This window comes from Amphiura filiformis, chromosome 4, assembly GCF_039555335.1.
Source record: "Amphiura filiformis chromosome 4, Afil_fr2py, whole genome shotgun sequence".
NCBI classification, from domain to species: domain Eukaryota; kingdom Metazoa; phylum Echinodermata; class Ophiuroidea; order Amphilepidida; family Amphiuridae; genus Amphiura; species Amphiura filiformis.
Window position 1 is genome coordinate 25,198,294 of NC_092631.1, and position 15,771 is coordinate 25,214,064.

At 36.0% G+C, this 15,771-nt stretch overlaps 1 protein-coding gene across 5 annotated transcripts in view; it reads right to left on the minus strand.

The window, feature by feature from the left end:
* Positions 1–10,998, minus strand: part of LOC140150723 (leucine-rich repeat flightless-interacting protein 2-like) — a 35,891-nt gene extending 24,893 nt beyond the window's left edge. For 4 of the 5 annotated variants that reach the window (XM_072172818.1, XM_072172821.1, XM_072172820.1 and 1 more), the window contains exons 1-4: positions 10,738–10,998; positions 7,163–7,249; positions 6,313–6,366; positions 27–155 (exon numbers count right to left, since the gene is read on the minus strand). In XM_072172818.1, the coding sequence (XP_072028919.1) occupies positions 27–155; positions 6,313–6,366; positions 7,163–7,249; positions 10,738–10,872 (405 nt within the window). In that variant the 5' untranslated portion in view covers positions 10,873–10,998. The remainder of the gene's footprint in view (positions 1–26; positions 156–6,312; positions 6,367–7,162; positions 7,250–10,737) is intronic. The other variant, XM_072172819.1, reaches the window with a different exon arrangement.
* Between the last annotated feature and the right edge of the window lie 4,773 nt (positions 10,999–15,771).

The window sequence follows — 15,771 nt, forward strand, 5'->3', positions numbered from 1 at the left end:
GTCATTAGATAAGGAGCTCATTTTACCTTCAAGCTTTCCTGTTCAGCGGAATCTGCGCTTCCTCTTCTATGTTCGTGTGGTGTGAATGATGGCACAGAGGTGGTGGTGCTACCGCCGGTATAGGACGTCCCTGTTACACTGGCATGTTTTATTAACTGCCGTAAATAATATGAGAAACAAAGAATTAGTCACAAAATTGGTGATTTAAAGTATATAGAGCAATACATGCCAAACAAACAAAGCTACAGTACACTTAATATAATAATAGCATCACTGGAGTTGAGCTGACAGCATTATACCAATCCACACAATTATTTTGTATTATTTACAGCATGAAAATGAAATGTGTTTGGAAGAAAGCATAATAATTAATATATACATGTGTCACTGTGACATGATCTGATCCATTGAGGCCAAAATCAGAAATTTTGAATTTGAAAAACCAAAATAGAGGGGGTGGGGAGAAAATATGAAAAATTAAGATACAAATACTTCAATTGTATAAACAAGTCTGTCTGAGATCTAGGATTTCAGTATTTTAAAGTCTATGTATATGATTGTGGGCAATAAAGTTATAATAATATGCATTTAGCATGTTTACTAGATACCAAATTTGGCATATGTGTGGATCAGATCATTCACAAAATTTACAAGTTAAAACTTTCAGCATTGCAACTGGAAACAATAACTACAGTACATAATGACTTCCTATATATACATGGTGTCCATGAATACACTTTCAGTGTTGCATTAACAGAATATATTGGCCTACATTTAATCACCTTGACTAGGAGGTTGAAGTTGTATACTTTAGGACGCACCATTAGATATTATCAGAAGGGGGGGGCTAGGTAGTTAGGGTCAAGCAGAATTTTTTTTTTCGCTGCCTTTGGAGGCAATTTATTTCGGCGGCAAAGTTATCTTTTTTCAATTTTAACGTACCATTATACAGTGTTGGGTAGGGAAAACATTTTTACTCATCAATGAGGCAATTTTTTTTCATCTCACATTCTCACTTGTGGGCAAAGTTTTTTTTTCCTTTTCAAAAAACTCCCTAGCCCCCCAATAATATCTAATGGTGCAACCCTTAAATGTATTATATACATCTAGTGTATGAGGTTTCTTTCTAGAAATTAGATCTGTAACGTTTCCTTCATCACCTAAGTACATGTCGAGTGTTAAATTTGTGCCATTTTCATTTGTAAATCAATTTGTCTTACACTGACATTGTTCCTCTTAACACTATACATGTACACATGCTCTTTTGAAGAAATGAATGGTAACTTAAGCAGTATGTGTAATAGTGTAATAGTTGTAAATACATTAATTAGCTTTGTTTGATAGAGTATAATATCTAAAATTCTTTACATTAGAGAATAGATTTCCTGAAATTGTACATGCATATTACGTATCTACGTATTTATGTGTAGGTGCACATTGTCATTTGCACTCATAATGTTATAAGAGCTATTTTGGTGAGACGACTATCAACAGAGAGATAAGGTTTCATTGCTTGTTACTGTGTAGGTGAAGTAATGAGTGTGACTGAGACAGTGAACTTGAACGACTCTATGGATCATAGGTACATAGACAGGGTAAAGGTCAAGTAAAGGTCAAATCAAAGGTCACATCATTCAGTACATAGATAATGTTTCTGCCTGCTCTGACACTGGTGAATTAAATTCTACATGTACACAGTACATGTGCCCAATGCATGCACACTTTATATATCCTACTGTTAATAAGAATAAGATAATATTTTGAATCCTGTATCATTTAATACACCCCTTCCAATAAGTATTGTTACATAAAAAGTAATCATCGTTACTCAACAAGAGTTCTACCCAGAACCTTTTAATCTCGCTGTTTACTTCTGCAGTTTGTACACACACATGTATAACTAATAAACAAGATTAACTGCAGTGACAACTTGAAACTGAAATAGAAATTGTGCGTTCATTGACAGCAATTAATTTAAACAGCTGCAAATAAAATGACAAATAAAAATAACACAAGTATTGGTGTATACAGTAATAGCTATATTTGATTAAATCAACATGTCACTGTCATTTACAGCACAACAAGCAAGCATTGTACAACATCAATAATTTTACAATGGACAAGCAATTAAAATCAAGAAGATGGGGAGAATGCCATTGCCATTCTATATACAGTCTGCATTTGACATAAAATTCAATGGGTTGATTCTTCAAACTGGTAAGGGGTGCGTTTGTGAAGGTTGTCATTCATCCAGGTTTAATAAATATTGAATTAAACATAAAACTGATCAACTGGACTCACATTAATTTGAGAGGCTACAGTATCGCACCTTATCCAAGGTGCATCTTCTGGCGGCAAAAGGTCGTTGACCTGTGACAAGGTGGTGTTGCCAGAGATTGTGGATCTTTTGCCGCCAGATCATCAGACGGCCTGAAGATGCACCTTGGATAAGGTGCGCTACTGTAGCCTCTCAAATAAATGTGAGTCCAGTTGATCAGTTTTATGTTTAATTCAATACTGGTAAGGGGTGGTTTGGGTGGTGGCACCCCATGAGTTGTATCCCCTGTTCCCTCAATTAGGGGTGGTGCAATAATCATATGTACCCGTGGGGTGGTGAATTATCAAAATTATCAGCCAAAAAGGCCTTAGCCAGCAACCCATCCAAGCATATTTTCAAAGAAAACATTTAAATGTTGGGTAATATAAAGGGTATAAAAATGTTTTAACAACATTAACATTCAGAAAACATTTTAGAAAACTTGATGCAAAACATTCTAACATAATGTTGGTCCGATTTTTTCGTACTGTGTTTTGTACCTCTTATGAGGCCTATACCAAAATAATCCAATTCCCAAGTTTTGAGGTAAAATGCACTACCCATTTTGATATTGGAAGTAAAATGTGTTTCTCCAATGGTCCATAGAACGGTATGTGTGATATACCACAATCGGAAATGATGCCAAAATCTCCATTTTGAAAAAGTTGGGCGATGAGGTTGTCGATTAGGTCACCCATCTTTAAGTTTTGACAAAATATTTTTCAAACATGTTTGCTGAAAAATATTTTGTAATAACATTTTGACATCATTTATAAACTGCTGTGTACTGTTTTTCATATAAAAACATTTAAAAAAAAGTATTTGTGACCTTTATATAACCTGACATTTAAATGTTATGAAAATGTTTTTAACCGTAACTAAAATGCATAACAAAAATAACATTTTTCAAACATTTCTGTGTTTGCTGGGATGCAATGTGTTGTCCAACCTCCAAAAAAGCTGTCCAAGGATTGGAACAGTGCTCGAAATAAGTCAGGATCAGGCCCTTGTATTGGACTGAAATCTATGGGTCTTCATCAATGTTCATTGGCCCAAACTGGACAATTCTAATGTTACACTGGTCCACAATTAATTACGACACTTGGCAACATTTCAGACTTGCAAATCAGGTAAATGTCATTAGCCTTTTCGAAGTATGGCTTACACAAAAGGAGGGCAGTCTTCAATCTGGGTAAAAGCGGGCAAATTCAAAAGACCCACTTCGTGCAGCGCCATCCTACTGTGTCCGCCATTTCTCGAAAAGGCTAATGGATTGATGATGAAGTCAGCATGATTCAGCCTTGTCAACTTTGCTGACAGATTCAGTCTTGTCAACTTTGCTGACAAAAAATCCATATGCCCTGTGACCTGCATATTGATGGACTCGTCTTATTTCGAGTACTGATGGAAAAACAAAATGCAATATGTGGGGTCCTGGGCAAATTATGAATAGCTAGCTACACATGTACACACACAAACATGTACTTAACTAGTACTGACAGAATTACATGAAAATGGGCTATACCAGTTGAAATTCATACACCCCCTATGGTAGACATGACCTCACTCGAGTCACTCAAAGCAGCAACTAACCTGTATAAGTGGTAATTTTCGCGTACAGTTATTTTCGCGACTTGTAGTGAGAGACACATTTTCGAGAATGTTATTTTCGCCCAGTCCTCCTCTATACTTGTAATACATTATTGCATACATTCATGAGGGTGTTATTTTCAAGCGGTTGGAGCTCTAATCATGAAATTCAAAAATAAAACCCTCATGAAAATTTCCACTTATACAGTAAGCACTACCTCAAGTAACATCATCACTCACATTGCGCAACCATCAATAATAGACAGTAATCTACAAGACAAGACAAGTCCTTTAAATAATCTTCCACACATGGAATTTCAAACAGAGTTACCTAAATGAGTGACTCCACACTACAAATCTACACTCCCTGTGTGGGAGCAGGGCTCGAAAAAATGTTAATTTCCCGGGAAGCAAGCAAAATTTCCCAAAATTAATAGCATGTTTTTATATACAAAAGAGACACAATTTCCCTCCAAATAACAGAATTTCCCTCCAAACACCAACATTTCCTGGGAATGAGCTTCCCAAATTCCCCACTTTTTCGAGCCATGTGTGGGAGATTAAGGTTATGTCTTCCCTCTAGGGGGTGTTATCCGGTGTATATACATTGTAAATGGAACAGCCCAATGTACTACTTGAGACACAAGTTTCAACAACTATATTCTGGATCTAGTTACCAGTCTCCGGACTTGACGGTGCTAGTACAATGGTTGGTTAGTTTGAGCAGAAAGGAGGAAGATGATGATGATGGTTACAGAAGAGAAAAAGATTTTGATTTAAACTACATGAAGCATACGAATAGGTGTTAGATCTATTATACGGCTATAGTTTACAATATGGTCATGGTCATACACATTTACATATATACTTTTTGAATTATTGGATGAAAATAATAATTTAAATGAATAATGAAAGTGGAATAATTTAAAATAAAGTGAGAATTATTCAAAATGATACTGGATAAATAAATAAAGGCAAATGATAAATGAAAATGATGGTGTCGATCAAATTAAATCACCATGCAATGGAAGAAATGTAACTTACAAAGTTGAAACTTTAACATTCATATTACAAAAGGGGAAGTATATATGCATGAATGTACACAAATTATAAACTCATTTCAAAACTTCTCACTACACGATAGCCAACACAGCAAAATCCGTACTGTCTACATTTATCGGATTGTGGTTCGAATAAACTGGACAAAAGATGGATGCTTTCTTGATGAGCAAAAGGATTTCTAATGAGATGTAACACACTTTGATATTTGTTTGGGCGTTGGGTGTTGCTTTTGATTTCCCATGTTAATACAAACAGTGCCAAAAGTGACCCTAAATAAGTCCAAAAATTGTGAATTTTAAGATCCCAACATGCAGTACCTTAAGATGCTACCATTTTGGAGATTTTTTTGCGTTAAAAATTATATAATTTTTGTCCACAATCTTGATACCACTTGCATGAAGAATTCTTCAAGATTTACAGTAACAGTTGATACCTTTTTGTGTTTGACATTGTATACAGGAGTTTTAGTCCAAGAACATGGGAACCCAACCAAAACCTAAGTGACCACAAGTAACATAATTCCACTACTAAGGGGTCCTCAACACTTGGTACTTCCAATATTTTCTCTAATTACTCCTATGTACCTGGGAAACTCAAAAAACTCCAAAAGTCACATTCATCCTATGGTCAATATCCTCAACATATATAGAGTGACTGGTGAAGATGATATTAAGAGTTTCATGAAAATTAGACTAACAAAATAATATTTAATGCACTATTTATAAATAGTGCAAAATTGATAGTGTAAAGGGTTTGTGGCGCAAAAGATGTTGTGGTTGGCTAAATTCAGCAATTTTCTTCAAAATGCTATCTATATTGAGCCATAGTTTTGAAGTTGAGGTGCAATGTTAAAATTTTTTGAAAATGGGAGTACGAAATGCAAATAGAATGTTTATATCTTTTTCAAAAAGTTATATTGCAATTTTGTGTTTTGCAACCCCCACTTTGGAAGTTGTATCGCAACAGTCCAATTTTACAATTTGAAGTGCAAATTGTGTAATGGGATGACGAATATGACTTAATCTGAAGTCTGGAGCCCATCAAGTCATATAATAACAGTGTAGGTAGATAATGTATTGCCCTTGGAACATCTCCACTAGAGTATGATGGAAACCTCTAAACATTAACATACTACCCACTGCAATTACAAGCATACCATCGCCAAACAAACAGGGAAAAGAAACTGGGTAAAAAAAAAAATGAAAATATATAAATATAAAAAATATTTGAAAGGTTATATAGGGATACGTATAAGCCCTGTTAGTGTTATTATTTAAATTTTGTTATACACAGTACAGAAAACAATTAGATAAATACATATGTTAATATTTTTCAAGACTTACATTTTTCTTCTCTTCCGCTTTCATTATGAACTCTTTATCCATCTGTTCCTCTGCCTGGTAACCATGGTAACAGTGTGCATAAGGATGAAGGGGTACACAACGACATGCAATGCAATGCAGTTAATCAACAGGGTTAATTAATCAAATAATTTCGCTAATTTATGTAAATTTCAGGGTGCTTGTAAACTTGAATTTGAGTGATTCAGTGTTAACAATATTAGGCCAAAGGACACTGCTGTTAATACAACATACAAATTCATAATTTAAGATCTGACATTTCTAAGACAATTTGCATTTTCAGTAGCTGGCAGAGAAGAACAGCGCCCTCTAGCTTGCACTGGCCAAATGTGTCATCTTGCTAAAAAAAAAGGATCACGCCTGGATCACACGATGCTACATGGTTTGGATAGTGAATGGAAGTGTTTATGTTTTCATGAATCGGATACCCCAGTTTGGTGTTTACACTCCCCCTGTGTACGCGCTATATAGGTAAACAAGTGCAGTTCTTCTCTGCAAGCAAACATTGCAAATAGCAGTTCTCTCACACTAAAGACTAAATTCTATATTCATTGTGTTGACACATACAGTGAATTTCATTCATTTACAGGATGCATTTAAGTGAGTTTGAGGAGTTATCTTACAGGATGCATTTAAGTGTGTTTTGGAATCATCTAAAGGTAGGCAGTGCCAGGTATGTAATTTTTAAAACACAGGCGAATCTGCAGGGTGCTTCTTTATCATTTTCATGCAATCAGCAACAGTAGGAATAAGTGTGGACATGTTAGCCTACAAAATGTAAGTGTTGAGCTTGAAATTGTTGATAATTTACATAAATTTAAATCATTCATACCTCCTTTTGTTGTCTCTCCAACTCGTACATTCGTATTTTCCTGGCTTCTTCTCTTGCTTTTCTTCTAGCTGCAAGACGCTCTTCCGCCTGTGAAATTAAAGTAAATGTGAATTTATTATGTTTGTATACACACATGTAGTTGGTAATATATTTACTAATTTACTTTACAACATGTAGCATGTCTTTGAATTGGGTTACAAAGACAATTATAGTTTAATCTGCAGGCTCCCTATATTATTTTTTACTACTGCATGCGCATACCCCAAGCCCTCCAATAAAGTCACAAAAATAAAGCACTCGGTTTGTAATCACAATGTTGGCCATTGGGTCATACCTAGGCCCCGGCAAAAAACGCAATTTTTAAAGGCAAAAAACAAGATATAAAAAAATAAAACGTGAGATTTACCCCAAATTTGCTTTAAAAACCGAGATTTAACCGGAAAATTGCCGCCTAAAACAGAAAAATCCCTGAATATGACAAGCAAAATACTGCCCTCTGGAATTCCAATCAGTCCAATGTATGTAAACATGTGCCGATTCACGATCGAAGGATGAAAACGTAAACAGAAGTTCAAATATTTCTACCTCAATATGTTGTTTACATAATGAATCCTTTCTCAGTTTAATAAATTTAACTATCCCAGTATCCCTACTATAATTTGGTATTCAATTACCTTGACATGACATTTTAGAGACCAATTAAGCACTGAAACTACACACTTGTGAAGTTGTGAGTGCATTTTAAGCTTACTTGATGACATGAATTGTCAACACGGCATGGAATTCAATGATTTTCGGAAGTTTTTACGGCATTAAACACCTTGTTTTATTGTTTGTAAAAGCGTGATAATTACTCAATAGCAAGAATTGCGGCGAGAAAACTGAAGTTTGCGTTTTTTGCCGGGGCTTAGTCATACTCTAAGGATTTTATTTTTGTGTTACAGACTGGGAAACTGATTACTATACACATGTATGCACCCACAAGTTGAGGGGATGAAACACTCAAATTCTTAGATTTATTGGCAAAAGTAAGTGTTGTCAGCAACATCATAGGCTTGTCAGTCAAAAATAAAGTCATACAAAATTACAATGTATAATTAAAACAGGCCTCGAAATATGCCTGCAAAAGATACATCCAGTGGGCCCAAATGGCCCACAAAATTTGTGGCAATTTCTATCACTTTAATACGGTAGTAAGCTTACTGCAAAATTCAGCAGTCATGCAACACTAACAATCACCCGACTATATCGCATTCTAAATTCAGAATTGAAACAAATTCAAGCCCAAAAACATTGTTAATATTTACTTAAATATTTTAAAATGATATTTGATAGTCTCAGTCACTCGCAAATTTACTATTTTTCTCACTTTTTTGTGGGGTTCATAACTCCACCCAATGTTTTGATTCTTGACCATCCTGGCGAGAAAAATGTGAGTCTAAACACTTGACTCATGATAATTCAACACTCAATTGAAACAAAATCAAGGATCAAATGCCTTTCACTGTGAAATTACCACCAAACTTTCACAGTTTCACCAAGGTATAAAGATGCAGAATTCGCATCAGGAATAAGATGCCTCATATACTAACAATCTTTGTGATCAAAAACAACCTTGGACGTACTACATGTAGGCAAAAGAAACAATTGCCCAACAATACAGAACATAATTAGTCAAGTTAGTCAACTTGTCATGAAATATTAAGAAAATCTTAAAATGTGTACGAAAAAACATCCCATTCACAAAATGTTGCTTGCTATGAGCTGTTTACACAAACCCATTTACAGTCTAATTTCCATGATGTTTCAAGTGATTCTAACAAGTGCTACATCATCATGTACACTGTGGGCATCCATAAGGCAGAGTAAAAAAAATAAACAAGTTTAGCGTCCCCGCGGACCCCACCCTCCTCCTTTGTTGGATATTTTTCAAATTTCTTTTTATTTTGTAAATTGTATTTATATTAAACTTCTTCTCAAAGATGTTTGAGAAGTTGAGATTTTGTATAGACACATTTCAGAAGAGTTTTGTGATCACAGGAGGGGCCTACAATTACATTGTGCCTTCCATAACAACAAAATAAAAAATACCTCCACCTCATTTTCAGATATCATTCACAACACGAATACTCAAAATAAGGTGTTAAATATGGGTACGGTATTTAGAGCAGTTTTGTAAAAAAAAACCAGGACACTATTTGACTATTAGCATGTTTTTATTTTTACTTGGCTAGTTGGTCTAATCAGCATTGGATTTGCAACTTAAACAAATTGTATGCATACTTGCTAATCAATTTTGCTATTTGTAGCATAAAAATGTGATTACAAAATCATGATCAAACATTTGTTTTATGTTTTCAGTACATACATTGTACATGCCTATATGCCAAATTTAACAGTATTCATGCATGTTTAATGCTTGTCTGAACAGTGCATATTTAAAGTCTTATTCAGATTCCCTTTTACACTGCTAGCCGTCCAGCGCGTATTATTTGCACAAGGACATACTCGGCAGTGGGGTTTGACCCCCACCCTTTTTATTTTACCCCCACCCTTTTTACTACATTGTAAGGCACTCTTTAATACTGAAAATTCCTGACCCCCACGCTTTTTACTGAGGCACCCTTTATACTGAAAATTCCTGACCCCACCACTTTTTGTATCCATTGATGAAGTCTGCATAATTGAAGTAAATCAAGTATGCGAATTCTGCACCTATTTCACACGTGCAAGTCTGATGTTTTCTCTCCATGAAGTTGATACATTATGTGAACAATGCAAATTTTATGTGAAAAGCTACTACTGTACTGTACAATAAACATTTTAATGCATAACTGTACTTTTTTTGCTTTTAATTGTTGTTCTGTTATTGTCATGAACTGATTTGCATCTCGCGTGCGCTGTGTTCAGTGACTTATATCCTACCCTTCTTCGCTCAATCAATTATGCATGATTAATGACGTCACTCATACGTACGATCAATGTAAAGAATTAACTACTACACATCGTAACACGTCATGGAAAAAATCGGACATTTGCATATCACGGAAGGGCTTCCGGGGAGGATATTGTGTACATTGCGCTGGTCTGGACTCACGTAAACAGGCGCTGGCCTGCATCAAATGGAATTTTATCTTGCGCGGGTTTGGCGATTTTCTTGGAATTATGATTGTTTTAACATTCAATAAAAAATATACTGTAAGCTGAAACAAGCCCACGCTTTTTATTTTATTCCCACGCTTTATACCATTCCACGCTTTTTACCCAAAAAGTTTAAACCTCCACGCTTTTACCAATTTTCAGAATTTCGAACCGGCACGCATTAAAAAGCGTGGACTGCCGAGTATGAGGTCCAATGTACACGCTTGACGTCGCGCGCATATACGCGATGGTTAAGCTGTCAAATGAAATCTGAATAAGACTTTACCAATATTTTCCCCTCCACACAAAAGTTAGTAAAAAAAATGAATAGTGCAAAATTTTTGAATTGCCAAACAAAAAATTGTATATATATATATCAGTATTTGCTATAAATTGCAAATCCATGCTGTCAATAATTATCTTTGCATTCTTACCTCTTTGGCAATTTGATCTAGTGCTTGTTCTTCTGATTTGTAAGTTGGAGTGGTAGTTCTTTTTCTCCCTCCTGGAGTTGTACTTGTTGGACTAGTCATACTCATAGCTGCTGCGGCTGCTGCTGCACTGCTCATTTTGACTAGAGAGGTTTATGAGTATGACTCAGGCTGTTATGAAATATGAAAGTTCTTGCAACCGGGTTGCACCCAGGGAGGTTCAATTTAAAAGGAACCTTAGTTCTTTTTATGATTTGTGTCAATTGTGTGCAATGTATGACGTGACTTCTTGACGCATGTCACGTCTTTGAAATTTAAAAACTACTGTCGATGTCACGTCTTTAGTCTTGACAGACACAGTACTTCAAATGGTATAAAACAGATGAAATATTAGAATGTATGTGCTTTTCTTTAGCCAGTTCGGAAAACAGAATATCACAAACTTGACAGGTATCAGCTGTTTACTGTATAGTATGGTATCTTCATGTGTACTGTGAGTGTATCTACACACATGACACGACACAATATCAGATATTCATGTATTATTAATTTTTAAGCTTATCATTTTCGGCCACACTTCTACTTGCTTTTATTCAGTCACTTTAACACCAAACGGTACAAATTTTCGGTGATTGGTTCTTCAAAATATCCGTAATTCTGCAAGCTTACTTGATCCTGAATATTTAATTCGAGTGCAAAATAACCGGCATGTAGACATTGCTCTTCCTCTACGGAATGTTCTCCATGGTCAAGTAGCCATTTTCTTTCGGATGAATCGTTTCTCTTTTGCATCCGTGGTAAGTGCCATTTAGGGATCGTCTAAAAACATGAAAAAGAGCAGGAAAAGAGTGATCGACACTGGCCCGCCTAACACTTGAAAGTTGAAAATGTTCATTTATTAACACATAAGTTTCAAATGTTCGTAATTAATTAATGCTTTATTGTTTATGTGCTAACAGAAGTGTTAAATATTAACACATGGAATTTTGTCAAATTGTGTTCAACTTTAATTAACAAATAGGCCGGCAAATAGGCCTACCCCTACGCCCAAGCTATAGGGGCATAGCGGGCCATTATACATGTAGGCCCTAGGCCTATGAACATTTTCATAACTGTATTCAAGCGATAATAATAATTAAAAAAAAAAAAAAAAAAAAAGTGTTTAATATTATAACACAAGTATTCATGAATGTGCGATTATGTTACTCTAAGTGTTAATATACAGGGTGTCCCAAAAAAAGAGGCCCCTCATTGTGCCCTCTTTTTCGCCTATTTCTGATAAGTTGATCAAATAAATTTTGGTATGTAAAGAAACCTTTAATTGTAAGCTTTAATAAATCAAAACAATTATTTCAATCGGCTCACAACTTTTGAAGATATGTCCTTTTAAAGACAAGTACCCGTTTTTCACTCTGTCCACGGATGCAAACGGAGTGGTTGGGATGGGTCATGCTGTGGATTGGCCTGCGAGATTACCAGACCTCACACCACTTGATTTCTTCATTTGTGGCAAAATCTAAGATCTTTGTAAACGTATTAGGCCTACTGCTATATTCGCAAGTATCCGGCGCACAAGGTTGGTACGCAACGCAGTTGATGCAATAAGGAATACGGCTGAAACCTCATAACCTGTATTCGTCAAGGAGGCAACCAGGTACAGGTAGAGGGCAAAGCAGTACAGTAAACTCACTTCAAAAGAACCAAAGACACACTAAACAGCCCTTTTCAGGGCTACCTTTTATTCCAAAAAGAGAAATGACTTATATATTGTCAACATAAGAAAGCAAGAAACAATAAAGTAAGAAAGTACGAAACATAATAAAACAAAAAGGCATAAAATAACCGAGAAAAACATAAGTAATTGCAAGTATAGCATGTATAGCAAACGAAGTCCCATCCCACATCAATTTAGTCCAAATTAATGACACTTAACAATATCCATAATCCATAAGCCCACCGGTAAAGCCCATTCCCTAAAATAAAGTTGTTATTTTATAAAGTTATCACCGAGGAATGTTTTATATTCATGCATGGTATATGCACTTTTCAATCTTTGAAGTAACCAAACCTCCTCCGTGGACAGAGTGAAAAACGGATACATTTCTTTAAAAGGGCACATCTTCAAAAGTTATAAGCCGATTGAAATCATTCTTTCGGTTTATTAAAGCTAACGGGTTAAGGCTTCTTTAAATACCAACATATACTTGATCAACTTTTCGGAAATAGGAGAAAAAGAGGGCGCAATGAGGGGCCTCTTTTTTTTTGGGACACCCTGTATTAACACCGTGAGATTTGCAGTGCTAATGCTTGGCTGAGCACGGTGATATTACCACTGATCATCATGTCCGTAGGCCTACGCAGGATTTTGGTGCAGATGTCCAATGTGGACCCCCCCCCCCAAAAAAAAAATCTCTTGCATGCAATTGACTTTTGGGACCATTTTGAAAGTGGGTGCCATTTTTTTCTTGCCCCCCAAATAAAGAAATTATTGCATGAGTAGCAGCTGTAGGCAGGCGCGTAGCAAGCGGGGGGACAGGGTTGACAAAGTCCATGGGCCCCGAGGGTTCAGGGCCCCCAAGCAAAAAAGAAAATGAAATAAGCGATGATTTAAAGGAGATGCTAAAAAGCAGGGCCGAATTTACCCAGGCCATGCCAAAATTTGGAGGCCCCAAACTCACCGTGAGGAAGGTGTGTGTGCACTCAAGAGGCCAAGTTTGTTTTACAAATTGGGCCCCTACTACAGGGTGTCCCAGAAAAAATTACCGAGTGAATAGAATTGAGCGTAAGTCGAGAAATAGACATCAGAATCAAAAAATTAAAAATGTATCGCATAGCCTATTTTATTGTGCATCACATACTAAAATCTTATTGGATACGGTTGACTGGTTGCGAAGAAATTAACGATTACATAATGCGCGCATCAATGCAGTTCATTCCAAGTTTGATCAACAGGCGATTTTTTCACTCACTCAGCGCTTCCTAAAGTTTGTGTATCTCATTAAATTTACTCCACATTATCTATTTTACAATCCGACGGTGTTATGTTATTCATGCTTTCACTGAAGATAAATAACAGTTTCCGGGAACAGTTTGTCCGAGAAAACTTTGATTTCTGCAATTGGAAGCTTTCCAACTTCAATTCTTAGGTTGTGCAAACATGTTATATATAATTTAACTTTCCAAAGAACATTTGAGCCAAGAATGACAATGATCAAGTGCTTACAGCTTAACGTGTGATTTTTGATACCATGCAACATTAATGTTGGAGGTTTAAAAGAATGCAAACTTTACATTACAATTTATTGGACATATTCCACACACATTGGACATATTCCACACACATTAATGTGTGTGAGAATTTTTTAAGCCAGCTGGAATTCTTTATGCAATAATTCTTTATACAACATTTATATCAAGTGACTGAACATTAACGAAAAAAGATATTTACAAGTACCGAGCATCATCTTATATGCAAGCTTTTATTTTTTCAATATCGTGCAGGTTTTCAAATTTGAACAAAACCTAATTAAATGTTTTGCAAGAAACAGATTGTTTAGAAAGAACGAAAAGGATTTCACCGAACAAAATATGAAGCCCATTGAGAGTGTTAACCACTCGTGCGCATTGTATTGAATGATCTTTCTTTCAAACTTGGAATGAAGTAAATTGACGCATGCGTTATGTAATCGCTCATTTCTTCGAAATCAGTTAACTGATTCCAGTAAAATTAGCGTGCAAGATGTATTATAAGATGGGCTACACGCTGATATTTAGATTTTTGGATTCTGATGTCTATTTATCGACTTACTCGCCCGGTAATTTTTTCTGGGACACCCTGTATAAGATCGACAGTGGTGGCAGAAACATTGGAAATTACAGGACAATAAGCATATTTTGTTCCTATCTTACTAGGACATTTGCGCGCGAAATAAATTTTTAATTTCAGACCATTTTAGCCCAAAATGAAGGTGGATTTTACTATGTGTGATGGGCTAGTATAGGCCTATATATGATATGCGAGAAGCACTCAAAATTTTACAATTTTCCATATTTTGATCCAAAACATGCTGTTATCGGGCTAAGAAGAACATGCACAGGGCAATGGGGGGGGGCCTCTGTCCCAATGGAAAATCCGGCCATGCTACTAGGGCCCCGCACTGATTCTTGTCCATGGGCCCCCGGGGCTCTTGCTACGCCCCTGGCTGTAGTCCTATAGCACCCCGGCAATTTATAGCTGTATGGATTTGTGGGAGTTCATTAGGCCTATCCTGTTGATGGGGTAATGACTTCGGTATAAAAAGTGAACTTTGCCCAAATGGATTTTGATGGCTCAGTCACGATCATATGCCTATATACATTCATAAGCATGTCAACATGGTCAAGTAAGTCTCCTCTGTTCACGTAGGCCTATAACTGTGTCGTCGGAATATTGAAATGTTGGTTCTCTCAGTAGGACCGACCAGATTTTACTCGGCTATAGGCCTCATACACTAAACAAAATGTATATCACCAAGAGTCCAGTAGGCTTATTTCACACAAAAATGGTGCCAGTCCGGCAGCGGCTTCATTATTATATAAATATATAAATAGACATTTAATCAAAGTTATTTTGTTGCAAAAATGGGCAAAATGTGACTATTTTAAGGTATAAAAGTACTTCCGAAAATCACTGTCCCATCTTACCCTGTGTCCCATTTTACCCCAGTCCTGCCAAAAGCATAATACAGCTTTCATATCCGAATGTTCACAATAATTTCCAAACGTTAAACTTCTTCTCAACACAACAATTTCCGAATTTTCATAGGACTTCTGATGAAGATCTGTGCACGTCGAAAATTCAAGAATAGATTAGTTTGAACTTTTGGAAATGAATAGCTTTGATAAAATATTTTGAAAATTGACCGTTTCGTTCTTGAAATATTAAAGTTTCAATCCGTTCGACGCATTCAAATTTCGATCAATGATCTGGATCTCAGTAGGCCCAGTCTATTTAACCATAGGCATTTGAAGGTCTATGATTTAACCATTTAAAATTAA